The sequence below is a fragment of the Fonsecaea monophora genome, assembly GCF_001642475.1.
Source record: "Fonsecaea monophora strain CBS 269.37 chromosome Unknown Scaff168, whole genome shotgun sequence".
In the NCBI taxonomy this organism is placed as follows: Eukaryota; Fungi; Ascomycota; class Eurotiomycetes; order Chaetothyriales; family Herpotrichiellaceae; genus Fonsecaea; species Fonsecaea monophora.
In genome coordinates this window covers 26,781-42,108 of record NW_019174099.1, presented here as the reverse complement: position 1 = coordinate 42,108, position 15,328 = coordinate 26,781, and the positions used below count along the sequence as shown (strand labels likewise).

General features: G+C 53.1%; 4 protein-coding genes across 4 annotated transcripts; 3 read left to right on the top strand and 1 right to left on the bottom strand.

The window, feature by feature from the left end:
• Positions 1–589: 589 nt before the first annotated feature.
• AYO21_11588 (hypothetical protein) lies at positions 590–955 on the bottom strand (the record flags this gene model as incomplete). The annotated part of the gene is made up of 1 exon (XM_022661476.1): positions 590–955. One exon carries the CDS (start codon positions 953–955, stop codon positions 590–592), a length of 366 nt encoding a protein of 121 aa, XP_022506227.1.
• Positions 956–6,224: 5,269 nt separating this feature from the next.
• Positions 6,225–7,543, top strand: AYO21_11587 (tartrate dehydrogenase; the record flags this gene model as incomplete). The annotated part of the gene is made up of 2 exons (XM_022661475.1): positions 6,225–6,641; positions 6,830–7,543. 2 exons carry the CDS (start codon positions 6,225–6,227, stop codon positions 7,541–7,543), a joined length of 1,131 nt encoding a protein of 376 aa, XP_022506226.1.
• A 1,164-nt stretch (positions 7,544–8,707) lies between these two features.
• On the top strand, positions 8,708–11,903 carry AYO21_11586 (hypothetical protein; the record flags this gene model as incomplete). Its single annotated transcript, XM_022661474.1, has 3 exons — positions 8,708–8,744; positions 11,273–11,478; positions 11,670–11,903. 3 exons carry the CDS (start codon positions 8,708–8,710, stop codon positions 11,901–11,903), a joined length of 477 nt encoding a protein of 158 aa, XP_022506225.1.
• Positions 11,904–14,354: 2,451 nt separating this feature from the next.
• AYO21_11585 (hypothetical protein) lies at positions 14,355–14,826 on the top strand (the record flags this gene model as incomplete). The annotated part of the gene is made up of 2 exons (XM_022661473.1): positions 14,355–14,502; positions 14,567–14,826. The coding sequence occupies 2 exons, from the start codon at positions 14,355–14,357 to the stop codon at positions 14,824–14,826; spliced, it is 408 nt and encodes a 135-aa protein (XP_022506224.1).
• Positions 14,827–15,328: the final 502 nt, after the last annotated feature.

Here is a 15,328-nt window from a genome sequence, read left to right as displayed (position 1 = left end):
GCTCGACCACACTATGTCCTCCGAGTCCGGTCTTCAGAGAGTGGATGAAGAGGTTGAAGATCGCGAGCCGGCTCGGCAAAGAGTCTTGGGTGGCATGGATGGGAGCAGGCGGAATTCCGGTCTCGACAACCTCGCGGGGTTGACCAGGTTAAATGGTGGTGAAGAAGGCGGAAAGGGAGAGTGTTTCGGACATTGTAGCTGCCATCTCTTCTCCCCGTTTCGACAGATCTCCAGAATATGTGCGTTGTTATAGTGGCGAGACGGTAAAAGGGGGCTATATCGGACCGCGATAGCCTGCGAAAACAACGTTGGGCGGCTGTAGAAAACGGTGAGTTCTCACTCAGCCTTTCAAGGTTTGCCGAACTGGCACTTAGGTGGGGTGCTGCGTTCTGCACGCCGCTATAGGAGTAGGGTGGTATTGTCGGTCGCGTCGTACAGACAGAATAGCGTTGTGTAGAGGAAACAGATTGGTGGGCTCGTGTATGAGGAGAAGAGGACCCAGCCATCCCAATCAGCCTTCTCACAAGCCCTCTAGCATAGTATTTTGTACCTTCTTGTGTATGAGTTCGAGGAGGAACCTGAACCGTCTCTAGTCGGAGTTGGTCGTAGGTAGGACAGGAGGCGAGGCACTTGTCTTCCGCCAAACGATACTAGGTTTCACTTCATCAAGCCGCGTCTGTGCGGTCGGTTTGGCCTGTTCAAGCTCGCTAGACGGTCTGATACTCTCCCCTTCGAGACCTTCAACTTTCTTCTCGAGCCCTTTCTTAGCTGCGTCAGCAGTTTCGATAGCCTCAGCCAACCTGGCCTTCTCTGCCTCAAGATAGGAAATCTCGCCCTTGGGAGTGCCTTTCTTTCGATAACAGAGCATGTTCGAGGAAAGGTTCTGCAGCCCTATAATAAGAACAGTTAACAATGTGTTACTCCGGCCTACGCTCCATCCAAAAATCTTTGACATGTCTCACTGTGAAGTGGTCACCCATTCAAAGGATTGATCGATGCGTATACACAGCCTTTCTCCAGCATGACGTGGTAGCGTACCAATCACAGAGGGTACCGCTGTGACGGGGTTGGTATAGCCGTGTATCAATTGAAGAGGAACTTATCTTTCTCAGTCGGAATTGATCATCGATCGAGCGTGTGACGGACGGAGGTCGAGGCCTTCTTTCTATGGAAGATAGTTGGCATGCACCATTCAACAGTTATTCGGCTTTGAACCCATCTTTGATGAATCCCGCAGTCAAGTAGTTGTACCCGTTGGGAGGACCATCTGTATGAACAAAGCCTCTTCCTGGCAAGATATAGTAGCGCAGAGTATGCAGATCGATATTGGCCTCGGCGGTGAAGACTGATGCCAGAAGGATGTATGGATTTTGAAGAGGAACTGCTCTGTCTCGATTGAAGTTTGATCGTCGCAGCAGGGTCGGGGTCCTGCTTAAACGAAAGGTCATACATCCATGGAGCTCTGTAATGCCAGTTAGCATGTGCCAATTCCACCAGATCTCACGCGTGCAGGGAACCAGTCACCTACTCGGTAGGATTGTATGTATGTGAACACACACAGCCTTTTCCTCGTAGGATGTTGCAGGGTATAGCAAAGAGATCGACCTGGGCTTTGGCAGGGAGGAGCGCACTAGAGGCTGGTCGTGAGGCGATATACAGGTATCAATGGGGGATGCCATCGTACAGGCAGAAGGAAATGCAACGGCGTCTGGTGCACCGCAGGATCATTACAAGCAAAGGAAACTGCTTGCGAGCTACGGGGACTGATAGCGGCGTGGTGGTATGGTGAGGCGAGGTAAAAGGAAGCTTCTAAGCTTTGAGTCAGTAGAGAGAAGAAAAAGGATTGGAGCAACAGATAAAAAGGTGGATGTAACAGTCATGGTGGGTCGAATGTCGTCCATTTAGAGTTTGGGGACAAAGAACGGGGTTCCCTGTAACAGACAAAATCTTTGATCCAATTACTTTTCAAGGTCGAGTAGTAGTCGGTTCGGCGGTTCGGCGGTTCGGCTCGAAATCAGGTTTGACCTCTAATTTCTCCATTGTGACTTGTGATGCCAGGATCCTCAACCTCGCTCTTGGGGTATTGAGATTGAACGCCCTATCAGCAAGCAAAGTGGCACCCTCCGTATAACCCATCCACAGCGTGACTGACTGCTTGTTCGTTGCCCTTATCAGCTGGTGTGCCGTGGTCGCCTAATGGATTGTTTGGCCTGATGAGCCGTTGGCCACCAAAGACTGTCAAGTCACAGAACCAGAGGAAGGACCGGTTGGTGGCTGCAAGGCCGGGAATGGCAGAGACGTTATGGGTGACTGGACAGCAGCATGCTATACATGACCATCGATCAACAAGGCCGACGTTGCTGGTGTATGCACAATTTCTAAGAAGCAGAGATGTGTTTATGCTTCATGGCGTATCGCCTGACTACATAAGACATGGTCAGTCCATCACATCAAATCAAGGTTTGTCTCCGATTTGGTCGATGAGAAAACAGATGCCACAAAGCATTTGCAAGGGTCAGAACTGGCCTGCATCCATCCATCCATCCATTCAGAAGGATTCTTGTCGAGTGATGTACCTTGTGCATATGTTTCTGCCATAGTTCGCATCTGGATCGGCATGGGGCAGATCCAGTTGAGATACCGAGGGATTCTGGCCAGGATGAGTATAAATTCGACAACCAAAAGACGTGTGGATGACGAGGTCCACTCTCTTGATGTGTTTTGAGCACAGTTTGTACAATAGAGCCCCATCATGGTGTAGTTCGCGCGAGATGTCTTGCTTAGTAGCATCTTCTGATTCTCTCCCTCCCATACTGAACGGACGCGCTCCTTGATATGTCAGCCCCAGCCCTTGGATCTGCCCCAACGATCCAAAAACCCTCTTCACCGTGCTCTTCTCATAAGTATCGAAGATGGTTCCGCGAGCGTCATCGGCCGGACCCATTGGTAGTAGGGCGCAAACAGGACCCGGTCGCTGATTGCAGTCACGAATGTATCGCTGATGGGCTCTGAACCTCTTGAGCAGCGCTACAAGAAAAGGTGAAATATTGAGACTATAGCGTAGTTTAAGTGTCTAGTTCTCGCGTCGACAACGAGGCACTGAGAGGTAGGTAGGTAGTAGAACAGCAGTCACGGTAGATGTAAATCAAGAGTTTGAAGGCGAAACTGTATTATAAAGGTGACCTTGGAACGCGTCATCCAAATCGCCTAATTCGGATGAATCTAGTAGAGGATCACGTCGCTGAATACACGCTGTGTAGCTTTTCCCTCCCACTGTAGATCAGGGTCGATGCACCCATGATCACCTGGCTGGAAGAAGAGACGGTATAGACGTCGCAGAATTAGGTACAATGTCACTACGTATTGCCCTGATAGCCGGCCGGCCGTTTGCTCGATGGTCTCGCTTCGTTTGAACCGCTGGTTGCATGGTAGATGGCATTGCTGATCATGTTCGAGGCACGGCGTCAATCTCTCAGAGAAGATGACAGACTCAGCGAACCCAATATGGAGTGAGTGACACCTGCCACGAGTTCTCACTTCATTGGACTTGTTCGTCGTTCTTTTGGCATCTTCCAGGGAGCATGTTGCAGGAATTTGACGCATAATTTCCCGGTCTCTAAATCCGTATGGTTGCTCAGCCCGCACGGACAATGTTCCCCCTTGTCGTCCGTAAGTGTCTCGACGGTGATAAGATCGTCCCACCCCCTGTAAGCTGTTGCGTTGTTCAATATGTATTTGGCTTTGACGACAGGTCAATGAGATTTCCACCGTCATTGCGAGCACGAGCACGAGGAATAATAGGCGACGGACGTGATTCAGACCAAGGAGGGCAGCTGCAACCCGTAGTAGCTGCACTAAATCGCTAGTTCTCGACTCACCTTTGTGTGTTTCCTCGTCTGTTCTTTCAACATTGCCAGTCTCCCATAATTTTGAATTTGCGGGTTGATCAGCCTGGGGGCGGTTGAGATGAGAGACTGTGGCGGTAAAAGGTATAGGACCTAAGAATGTGGGATCAAAGTATCAGACCAGTTACCTAACTCGAGGGTGAATATGTGTACTATGGGATCGATAATGATAGAATAACTAGCCTATAGATAGAGATGTCAACGCTTGAAGAAGACTGAAGTTCAAGGTTGACAGGTATGATCTCTCCTGCTATATACATGCGATAAGCCAGCGGCTTGGCTGTCGGCCTGAGCTGAGTGTGCAGTGTCACATGGGTGTTCTTGACACAAAGGCTATATATCGAGGGAGATGGGAACGAAGATGGAGGGAATAAAGGCGAGGACGGAAGACAAGGAGATTGAAGGCGTTTAGATCGAAGGCGAGGAGAGTATTATCGTAGAGACCTTGGAAACCGTTCCGTGACACCACCGAAACTCTGTAGGGTCAGAAGCTTACGAGGTCTGCAACAAAGGAGAGAATCGACAGCTCGCTGTCTGCACTGTGCGTGTTAAACATCCCAAATTGTGGATTTGGAATTGTTGTCTGGCTTGTCTCTCTGTGTGTTCTCAGGAGGCGGTGAAACGCCTCGACCTCGACGCCCATTGAAATACTCCCGGCGAAAGTTTCAGCACGTCTCTCTACACCTCTTTCTTCCGTATAACCCGGGACAGAATCGTCAAGGGCTTCCTGCTCCTGCCTTTTGCATCCTCTTCCGCGACGACTCTTTCTGTTTCTCTGATGTCTCGCTTCTCGTAGACGTCTTCTTGGGCTTTTTGCTTTGGTAGGGGAGAGAGGCAATGTCCACAGGATCTGTTGACCTGGGGGTTTGAAGAGACACCGTGGAACGCTACCATCGAGATGGCAGACACCACGACACCCTTGACGCCACAGTTCCAGTCACCATGACGGTCGATGACTAGGCGCTGACTGATACACCAGGGGGTTGTGGTCACCGGGTCGCACCCATTGCCACATCGTTGCAATGGAAAGGAACAAGCCCGGCCTGTAACACCACGACAACCCGCAATGAGTATCAAGGGGGAGAAGCCACCTCATCTCGTCTTCAGCTTGTGAGCAACCAATCTTCACGACCGCGGCGCACACGGACATGTGTTTCTTAGAAGAAGGGCGAGTAAAACCGTTGGACATGGTCGAGGAGGTGAGAGGTGAAACTTTGGTCTCTGCTCCCTTGTCCGTATAGAGCGTGAGACGGTACGGATCGTTCCATGACACTGTGATTTTGACACGGATCCTTTCTGGTTGTTGCCATCTGTTCGATCGAGCCGTCATCGTCGCGTCCCAAACTGCCATTTTGTCAAGCCATTGACTTTGCTTGGTTGGTTGCTGCTGCACTTGATGAACGGCTGCGATGCACAGCTGCTCAGCTCTCTGCCAGTCTTGTTCCCAAAAAGGACGGTTGCAGCTGTAGGTGGTTGCGTGCGTGGGATGGAGCATTTCTGATCCATCCCGTCCCGTCCCTTTCTCTTCAGTTGGGCTCAACAACATGAGGCGTTCGAAGAGCAGATCAGCCACAGCTGAAGCCGCAGGGAATGAGGCGGGTCATTGATCAGTCAATTCTGGCTTGAACATGAAAGCGGCGAAGAGCCGGCGCCTGACCGGTGCAATGCGTTGGAGGTACTCGGCAAACGTCTCGGGGATGGGAAGAGTACATGCACCCTGACGGAGGAGGGATCTGATCGACCCTTGCGTTGAGGAAGGGGGGGGACAGCAAGGCTCCACGGTTGTGCGGAATGTGCGGTGTGGTGCACCGTACTGCAGGGGTGTTGGCATTAGTCCGATATGTGGACCCCTGACGCTGCTTTTATGCCGCGCTTATTGGCGCCTTGGCGAGTGTAACGCTATAATTATTAGCGTCTTGGCTAGCGGCACAGATAATTGCCAAGCGCCTTGGCCGAATGTATCGTACGGTTCCAAAGACTAGCGTGAACGGTCATTACATTACCTTGGCGCTCAACCTGAATTGGCAACGCGGCAACTCCCCGATACGAGATGCTGACACACGTGACGGCAGGTGCGGGGAAGCCACAGGATATAAACCCCTTGACCCCCTCACAAGCTTTTGAGGAGGGGAGTGTTCTCTTGTCCTCGTACAAGTCGAGTCGTTGTCAACAGCAACACTTCTTCGACCGGCAGTTCCCACTGGGTGGCGCAGGTCCTGACACAACATCTGCGGTCAGCAACAACATCAATATCAACGTCACCGGCACCACCACCTTCAACTGAACCACGTACTCCGTACTCCGCCGCCCCCTTCGACCATGGCGTCGGAACACAAGAAATACAGGATCGCCTCGATCCCCGGCGATGGCATCGGGCCCGAGGTCATCTCGGCGGGAATCGCGGTGCTGGAAACGCTCTCGAAGGCCTTCTCGCACCTGTTCACGTTCGAATTCACCCCTTTCGACTGGTCGAGCGACAAGTACCTCAAAGAGGGGCGGTACGTGCCCGAAAACGGCCTCGAAGAGCTGCGCACGTACGACGCCATCCTTTTCGGCGCCGTCGGCGACCGCAGAGTCCCCGACCACATCTCACTGTGGGGGCTGAGGCTCGCCATCTGCCAGCCCCTGCAGCAATTTGCCAACGTGCGGCCGACGCGGATCCTGCGCGGCGTCACCTCGCCCTTGTCGGCGTGTCAGGGGACTCTGGAGAATACCAAAAAGCTGGATTGGGTGATTGTAAGGGGTTTTCTCTCTATTGTTCTCGTTTCTCCCTTTTCTTCTACCACGGAGGTCTGAACCTTGCTTCTTCTTCCCGCCGTTTCGATCGCCACCAGCTGGCTTTCCCTTTTTACCACAAACAAGTGCCTTTCTCAGTGCGTGCCTGCCACTCTTTGACACTGACACACATCCTTGAATGAGCATAGATCCGGGAGAACAGTGAGGGCGAGTACGCCGGGCACGGAGGGCGGTCGCACGTGAACCAGGCGTGGGAAGTGGGCACCGAAGTGAGCGTCTTCACGCGGCACGGGTGCGAGCGGCTCCTGCGATTCGCGTACGAGACGGCGCGGTCGCGGCCCCGCAAGACGCTCACGTTCGTGACAAAGTCCAACGCGCAGCGCAACGGGATGGTGCTGTGGGACGAGGTCAACGAGGCCGTGGCGCGCGACTTCCCGGACGTGCGCAGCGACAAGATGCTCGTCGACGCCATGACGTGCCGCATGGTGCTGCAGCCCGAGAGCATCGACGTCGTCGTGGCCACCAACCTGCACGCCGACATCCTGTCGGACCTGGCGGCCTCGCTGGCCGGGTCCATCGGCATCGCCCCGACCAGCAACCTGGACCCGACCCGCAAGAACCCCAGCATGTTCGAGCCCATCCACGGGTCCGCGTGGGACATTGCGGGCCAGGGCGTCGCCAACCCCATCGGCACCTTTTGGACCTGCGCCGAGATGGTGCGCTGGCTGGGCCAGCCGGCCGCCGCCGACGTGCTGATGACCGCCATTGAGCGCACCTTGGACGCGGGCGTCAAGACCCGCGACCTGGGCGGCAATGCCGGCACCGCACAAGTCACGGACAGGGTGTGTGCCGACATCCTCGAAGTCGTCCGCGAGCAAGCCGTCGTTAACGGCGGGAAATGATCCCAAGCAGGACGTCGAAATCAAAGACACCTTCAACGCTGGCTGGGTGGGTTCACAAGTCACCCCTTTACACGATCCCTTTCCATATCCTATGCGTGGTTAGCGTGCCATTCAAGAGTCAAAGCCCCAAGAGACCCCCTTTCTCCCTCCCCAACCCCTTCGCATCATTCCATCCCGTACCCAGTCACAATATACAGAATATAGAGCAAGCAAGCACGTCGAGAATGAAAAAGTCCCCTCTCACAAAACCTCAAAGCTGTCATAACGTCGACCGTCTGGGACTCAAGACACTCCACCTCCATCAGGCATCCTGGGCTTGCCCGTCGTCCTTGGGTATCGGGATTGGAAGCTGTCGAGAACTTTTCGGTTCCTTCGCCTCCGCGCCTCTCGCGAATCACGACAGACAGACAGAGACAGCTTTCATTGTCCGGGCCGCCTTTTCTTTTAATCCCTTCTTTCTCGTCTCCCCCCCCCCCTCCCCCACGGCCCCCTCTGAAGTCCCATCTAACACTCCCGGTCGAAGACGAGCAGTGCGGCGCAGACGGGTCTCATTGTGATTCCTTGCATACACACCCACACACCATTTACCATTTCCAGATCTTCCGTGTTTTTCTTTCCCCCCCAATCATTTCTGCAGCAGCGTTGGTTTGTCCATGAGAGAGAGCTGTTCCTCGCGCCGTCAATCAATCGCATGAGCTCAAGTAAGTCTTCCTACTGAGCCCTCGAAAGAGAAAAACACGCAGCAAAAAGGGTGAGTGGGGAGATGGGCACAAGGGGGCATTCATTCTCGTTCGGAACGACAACGACAACGAGAACGATCGACAGCGAGGTCGGTCAGTGATCAGCGATCAGGTCGATTGGGCAAGACTGCCAACGCAGGGCTGCAATTGGTGGATGGACAGATCCGCCTGTTGGTGGTGAAGACAGGCGATATGAATCACTGAGCGCCGAGTGCAGTTTGTGACAGGCAAGGCGAAAAATGCGTGTGTGAGCGACATAGACTCAATGGGGGTATCGAAGCAATCAACGAGGGAATTCCGTCACTCTATTCCGTGCCCTCGCTGACCTCGAATCCCTCGCCAGAACAAGTCAGCCACACCCCGAAAGACACCGCCCAAGCAACCGCAATTAGACCTTTATTTTGCGCCTGGTCAAGTGGCAAACATGGGGAGAAGTTTGGATCAATCGCCCGAAGCAGCAGGTGAGTAATGATATGCGTGAATATAGCAACTCGGTGCGGGACCCGTTGGGCCCGTAGCCGTTCCACGCCGTCGTCGTCTAATGAATGGGCCATGACGGCTCCGCCTTGTCGTCGTTTGCCTGGACGGGCGTGGACAAGAGGTGGTCGAGGTTCGCAGCGGCTGATAAATGCGAACCGGCGGCTTTAACGTCTACATCGTTTGCAAAGTACAAGTTCATGCGAGAGGGCTTCGCTGAGATGAGGACACCACTGAGGTTGATTTGAGGCCTTGAGCCGGCCAACAGTTTGCCGAGCTCTGGGGCCGCGAAGTAATGAGGTCGTCACTTCAAGACTCCCTGAGAGCGACAGTACGCCAGCACCCGATGCGGTGGGAGGCTCGCCACCCCCTCGCCGGCGCGACGCCCTTGTTTCGATTCCAGTCTTGTTCCGTGTACGTCTGCTCTGGGCCGGGATCCCTTGAAGGGATTCACAATCGTCGGCCAGAGACCTCTTCACCAGTTTCGTTGATGGAGACCTGGCGGGCAAGGAGATCTCTCGCCCACGCAGCTTCGGTATGCCGGAGGCGGAGCGATGGTAGAAGGAAAAGCAGAATCGTGTGTCAGTTGCTCTAATCCAGGAGTGTCGATTGTTGTCCTGCGGACCTTGTTCAGACTCTGTGATGTATTGGATCAGGGACATCCAGTCCACATCCACAACATCGATCTCTGTCTATTTATTCGACTTGGAAACAGCCTCTTGAATCGGAAATGGGGTGACCTTGTCGGGTAATGCGTAGTTTATCCCATTCAGTCATCCCATCCCGACAGACCTTTCACTTCAGGCAGTCTCTTGTTGCCTTCGACCTCGAATTCGCTATCGAGCCGGTTGATGGCCGGAAGGACTTGATGTCTGAACACTGAATCATTGCCTGCGCGTGAAATAACCAGTCTGCGCGGCATATCGCATGCTTGGAGGCCTTGGTAGAGTAGCCCTGGTATTCTCATCGGTCTCGTGGAAGAGCAGTAACAGCGTCCGATACTCATCCCTTCTGGTTCGTGAGAGCTGGGCTCGTGGAGGTAGCTGAGGTCCCTCCCAGTCCGAAGAGGGAGACAGCCTTCTTTAATGTGAAAGGGGATGGGGATGGGGAACGAGAAGTAACATCCACATCGTCCTCCTCCACCAGGCGTATGAGTGATGAACAGGCAGATCCTCATACAAGGGATTGCCAATCGTAGTCGGATCGAGTTAGATATGGCCACTGAGGCATAAACTCCATGGCTGTCGATGCAATGGTCATGTTGATGTCCATGCCAACCCTTCGCGCTTTTTGATTCGATCAGATTCCCAAATAGCACCCAATGGCCAGAGAGAATGTTGGATCCAGGGTGAATGCATCCGAATTCCAGGTGCCATTGTTGATGTAAGCCGAGTATTGCGGTTGGAATGTGCGTTTCCACCTTTGATGGCTTTGCTCAAAGGCAGAACCTCGTGCCCGGTCACGGCTGCCACGTCCAAATGTAACCAACCCGCTCGATCTGACGCCTGTTCCGCCATTTTATTGGTCTTGGGAAATGGCTTTGATAGTCTACCACCGTGGCGCGGCGGTGGTCGAGCAGTTTCAACAGGTTGAGCAGATACAATTGCCTCGTTCTGGGGTGCCAGAAAAGCATGGTCTCGCTCCACTCGCGGTAGTGACTGACGTACAGATCTCTCCCTCACAGAACCAGTGCCATCGACCAGTGGTGCATCCTGGGCTTGTCGATATTCGGGGCCGTAATCCCAATAGACCGATGGCAAATGCATGACCAAGCATGGCACAGTGCTTGGTTATATCAGCAAAGTTGCCCTGTCTTCTCTTCGGCACATCCACGTAAACGCGAGCTGCGACGATTCTCAAATGTCTCCAATCGGGTCGTTCTTCATCGGATCGCTCAAACGTGTTGTCCAGCCCATGAACGGATGAGGACGTCGATTGTGCAAACATGCAGCGGTTTCCAACAAGTTCTCCTATGGGAACTCTGGTAAGCCTGAAGCTTTCGGCATTGACCTCATCTTGCTCTTAAGCATTCGATTGACACGAGTCCTCGTAGGGTTTGCTGAATGAATCTGTGACATCAACTCCATTTGCCACCTGTTTGAGTCCATTGAGATGGTTGAGAGATAGACGGCCTGATTGTCCATGCCACCGCTTGGATCCTTCACCACCCTTAACCGACAACCTCGTGATTGAGTCTCCGCGATTTATATCAGCGAGTGAGGGACATTGTCTGTTGCCAAGTCGATAACGTCTACTTTGCTTTGAACACTTGTTACTCTCCGATTGCGCTCGTCGACCGGCGTGAGGAAGACCAGGAATTGACTGCCTCGAGGATAGCAACCATCTCTTGCCCCTTGAGCGGGTCGACTTTTCAATAGATCAAAGCTCAATTCTGACAATCACCGTGCGCTGTCGAATCGAATGGGAAGCTGAGACACCATAGAAGGCGGCAATCAATGATACCGTCGCCACGGTACCGGCGTGTCATCGCCGGCGCCTCTGTCCGACGAAGAGGCCGCCAACATCAAATTCCTCTTCGACGACTGGAGCGACCTTCACGGCGAGGGCAGACTGATCCTCCGGCCGAACCGGTTCTGGACCCACGCGGGCAGCTTCTGGCGCATGCTGCACGTGGCGCCGAGTTTGGTCGAGGATCTCAAGGAGAGCGAACTGGTGATTTTCAAGGGAGATTTGAATTACAGAAAGTTGACTGGAGATGTATGTTCCCCCTTTCCCCCTTTCTCACCTTCAATTGTAACCCTTTACCCCCTACACCCCTATTTCCCGCTTGGGACCTTACTCACAGAACCACCCAATCCCTCCCTCCTTTTTACTACTTGCCCACGCACGGCGCAGAGTCTCAAAGAGAGCACCTCGTAAACTAACGTAAAACGTCGACGACGCTACAGGCTGCCTGGCCCGCCACCACGCCCTTCACAGAAGCCATCGGCCCACTCGGTCCGTCGTCGGGCCTCAGAGTGCTCGCGCTGCGGACATGCAAGGCCGACGTCGTGGTCGGGTTGCCTGAAGGCAAGGACGAAGAGATCCGCGCGACCGAGGGCGGCGGCGGCGACACCGGGGCAAGGAAGTGGGCGTGGAGTGGGAAGTGGGCCGTCGTGCAGTTCTCTGATGGCAAGGTTTGATGATTTAATTGAGCAAGAGCAGACTGGGGTAAAGGGAAGAAGCATCAACGCTTTTCTTTTTGCAGCTGGCTCTTTTTTCCCCTTCTTTCTCTGAGAGTATGAGCGATCTTTGGGGAACTAGAGTAGTAGAGAAGCCACGTGCATGGGGCTGGACTTTTTTGGGTAGAGTCTGGAGGAAAAAGAAATAGATGGACGCATGGATAGAGCACAGAACATTGTCACGACCTAACAAAACAAACGATATCACTGTGGATTCACTTCCTACCTCAAGAGAAGTAGTCGCGGTATTCGACAGTCTTTGCTAGAAGGAGCTCCCATATGCATCTTACTGCTTCCGGCGGAGCCATTTCCGTGGGCCTTTCTATCTGTTCTCAGCTGAGCGATGGTCCAGGTGTGTACGCAGTAGATGGAAACCGAATCTCTCGGGCGTCGGTGGATTTGGTGGGCCGTAGGCCTGAATATATGGAAAGAAAGGGGCCAATGTCTCTTTTTCAGCCTTATTCGGACAAGGCTGGAAACTTGGATGTAAGGCTGTGGGATTGTCTCACGTTCCAGCCACTTGGGCCTAATTCTTAGTTCCCCGTTGAAATGATGAGCAACTCGATCGTGCATGTGGCACGCGTTCACCATGAAAGCCTTGATGGCACGACAAGCATGTTGGCCTTTCGGTTCCGCCGTCGACTCCTTTATGCTTGTGCCGTCCTCAAGCTAGAACCAACAAAACCACGCAAGGACCATGCCGTTTCAGAGATGGGAGTTGCTCAATACTCACGCACCGTCCTCTCCCAACAAGCACAAACTAACACCCCTTACCACATTCATCGATGAACCCGAGACCCAGATAGCCGGACACGGCCGGGTAAATTTTAGAGGTGGTGGATCAATCAGTCAGCGAGGCAGTGCAAAATGGACTTACACATCTCTGTCGAGTCGACCTCCTTTTGTGACATCATGGTGTTGTTCAGGCAAACCAGCCCGCAGCAGAAGGGGGATTTTGCAATGCTGATGCCTGAAAAGCTTCGAGTAATCAAGCAAATGAGAACGAGATTGAGATTACCTAGGTACTATGATGACTCCCGCTCCGAGCCGCCGGAGGGCATTTCATGCCAAGTATGCACAAAGATGACCCCGGCACGGACTCGGTGTCTGTCCTTGTCCTTATGAAGTGCGGTGGAAAGAGCCTGACACCGACGGTCGTCGAGGAGAAAAATCGTCTCCGTGCCGAACTGTGAGATGTGAGATGTGAGATGAGATCGTGGAAGATGGGGCGAAGATATACATACAGGACAAGAAGCTAGAGCTTGTACGAGAGTAAGAAGCTGTGACCAGACTGTGCAGTGGAATTGGTATACATGGTGCAAAATGGATCGGTGCATGCTACGATGTGGTTGGTATAGAGATATGTCCATGCTGGGAGTACCTTCCCTGACCCGTGCAGTTGCCAGTACTTGCTAAGAGGGGCACTGGGTGTAAAGTGATGACCAGGGGACGAAATTACCTAACGAGGCCAAGGAGGCTAAGAAGAATAGGCTTACCTACCCTCCAAAGCCTACCTAGAGTCCAGACTCCAGAGCACCGAATTTCCAGGTGCCACGAGCGCCTCCCCGCCGCCTATTGCATTCCTTAGCGTGCCTAGCTAATCACCCTCCCGCTCACCCACCTAACTACTCGTAACTAACCGTACTCGTAGCCGTGAATCCATGCTCACGCCACGGGGAACCCCCCCTGTGCCATCCACTCACAAGGGGCCCCCTCTTTTATCTAGCGATCCTAAAGCTACCTTTCCACCTTGTACCTACGAGGTACTCATACCTAAACTTTACTGGTAAACCACCCCCACTCCCCTCCCCCTTTCGCATCTACTCAGCGCGTTAATTCTTCTTATTGCTTGTAAGGCGCCACAGCCCGCCAAACAAAGGCGCGATCGTTGGCGTCACTTGCACAGAAATCTTTCAATCCAACGGGGCTCTTCTTCGCTCCTTCGCACCTCACGACACCGAAATCTCCCCCTTGAACTTCTAGAGAAATTCCTTTTCGCTCGCTTCTTCACTCGCTTTGCCTCTATCCAATACCTCCTGCACCCTTGACAACCACGCCTCTGCTCCCTCTCTCGCCCTAGCCCTTTTTCTCACTCAGCGTCATGCGTCGCTGAGTTTTGGGCCGAGCCTCCTTTTTTTCGCCCACCGCCAACTTCGCCCTTCACCCTTACCCTCGTTTACCATTCGCCGCGCTCGCTCCTCATCACCTACCACGACCTTTTCCAATAGAGACCCTTGTCCTCATTGGATCAACTGTTACCTCCCCTCGGGGCTTTCAGACTCTCCGTTAAACTCACCCGCCCGAAGAAACACTCGGAACTTCATATATCCTCGACCACCGCAAGTCGCGATCCTCAATCCCCTTTGACTGTCCTGCTCGAACCTCATGCCGATGCCTCTTCTTGCCTTTACCATGCCTGTCACCGACTATGCCAAAGTCGCAAAGGAGGGTAAGAGATCGCAGATGTCGTCCTTCTTGCACTGGGTGCAGTTGAAGAAATACCAATATGAAGTCACTTTCTCGCTCTACATGCTCACACCGACGGAAAAGTGCATTTTCAGTATGTTTCCTACCTCTCCTTCTCTCCGTTTGCTCGCTCAGGTCTCTGACTTGATTTTGTCCAGATTTGATCCTGTTCCTGCTGGTCTCGCTACTCGTGACGGCTGCAACGCTCTACCTCCCAAACCACCTCGTCATCATTTACCACCGTATCTGCTACTATATTTCCGGTGAATTCGCCTACAAGTCGTCAACAAACCTGTCACAGGAAGCAGCTGCTCTCACGGCAGATGGCTTGCGCGTTGCTTCAGGAGCCATAGAGTCGGTGGTGACTCCAACCTTGCGTGCGGTGGAAGCAGCCCGGGAAACCTTGAGGGAACTTTGATTCTTTGATGATACCCCCTATGTGCTTTAATTGGAGCAGTACACGTGGTAATGGCGTTCAGGACCGGGTACTCAGAAGAGAAAATTTGTAATGTACGCGGCGCATCGCTGCCAGATATTGTCATTAACGGGAAACAATCTTGATATGGCGTCCACGCGCTGATTGTTCCAGACATGCGGTCGCGAGCGCCCTGGATTTTGTTCGAACTTTTGTGAAGCGTGTTTTAGATTGAGTGGACTGCTTCCAAGCATTGATACAGATACAGACTTTTAATCAACCGGAACACCATTGCCTTGTATAGTTGTCCTGCCAGTCTTTCAAGATGGCCATAATTCCGCCGCCAACTGGTCAATAATGTGTATGTACCTCGCTCGAACTTTTTGGTCTCGTGGGAGGATAACCAACGCAAGCCGTATAGATGTAGTTATTGTACAAGGGAACAGTTCCCCATGCATGAGGTATCCCATGAATGACGGAAGCGAGGGAGGCAGGGCCCCTTTCT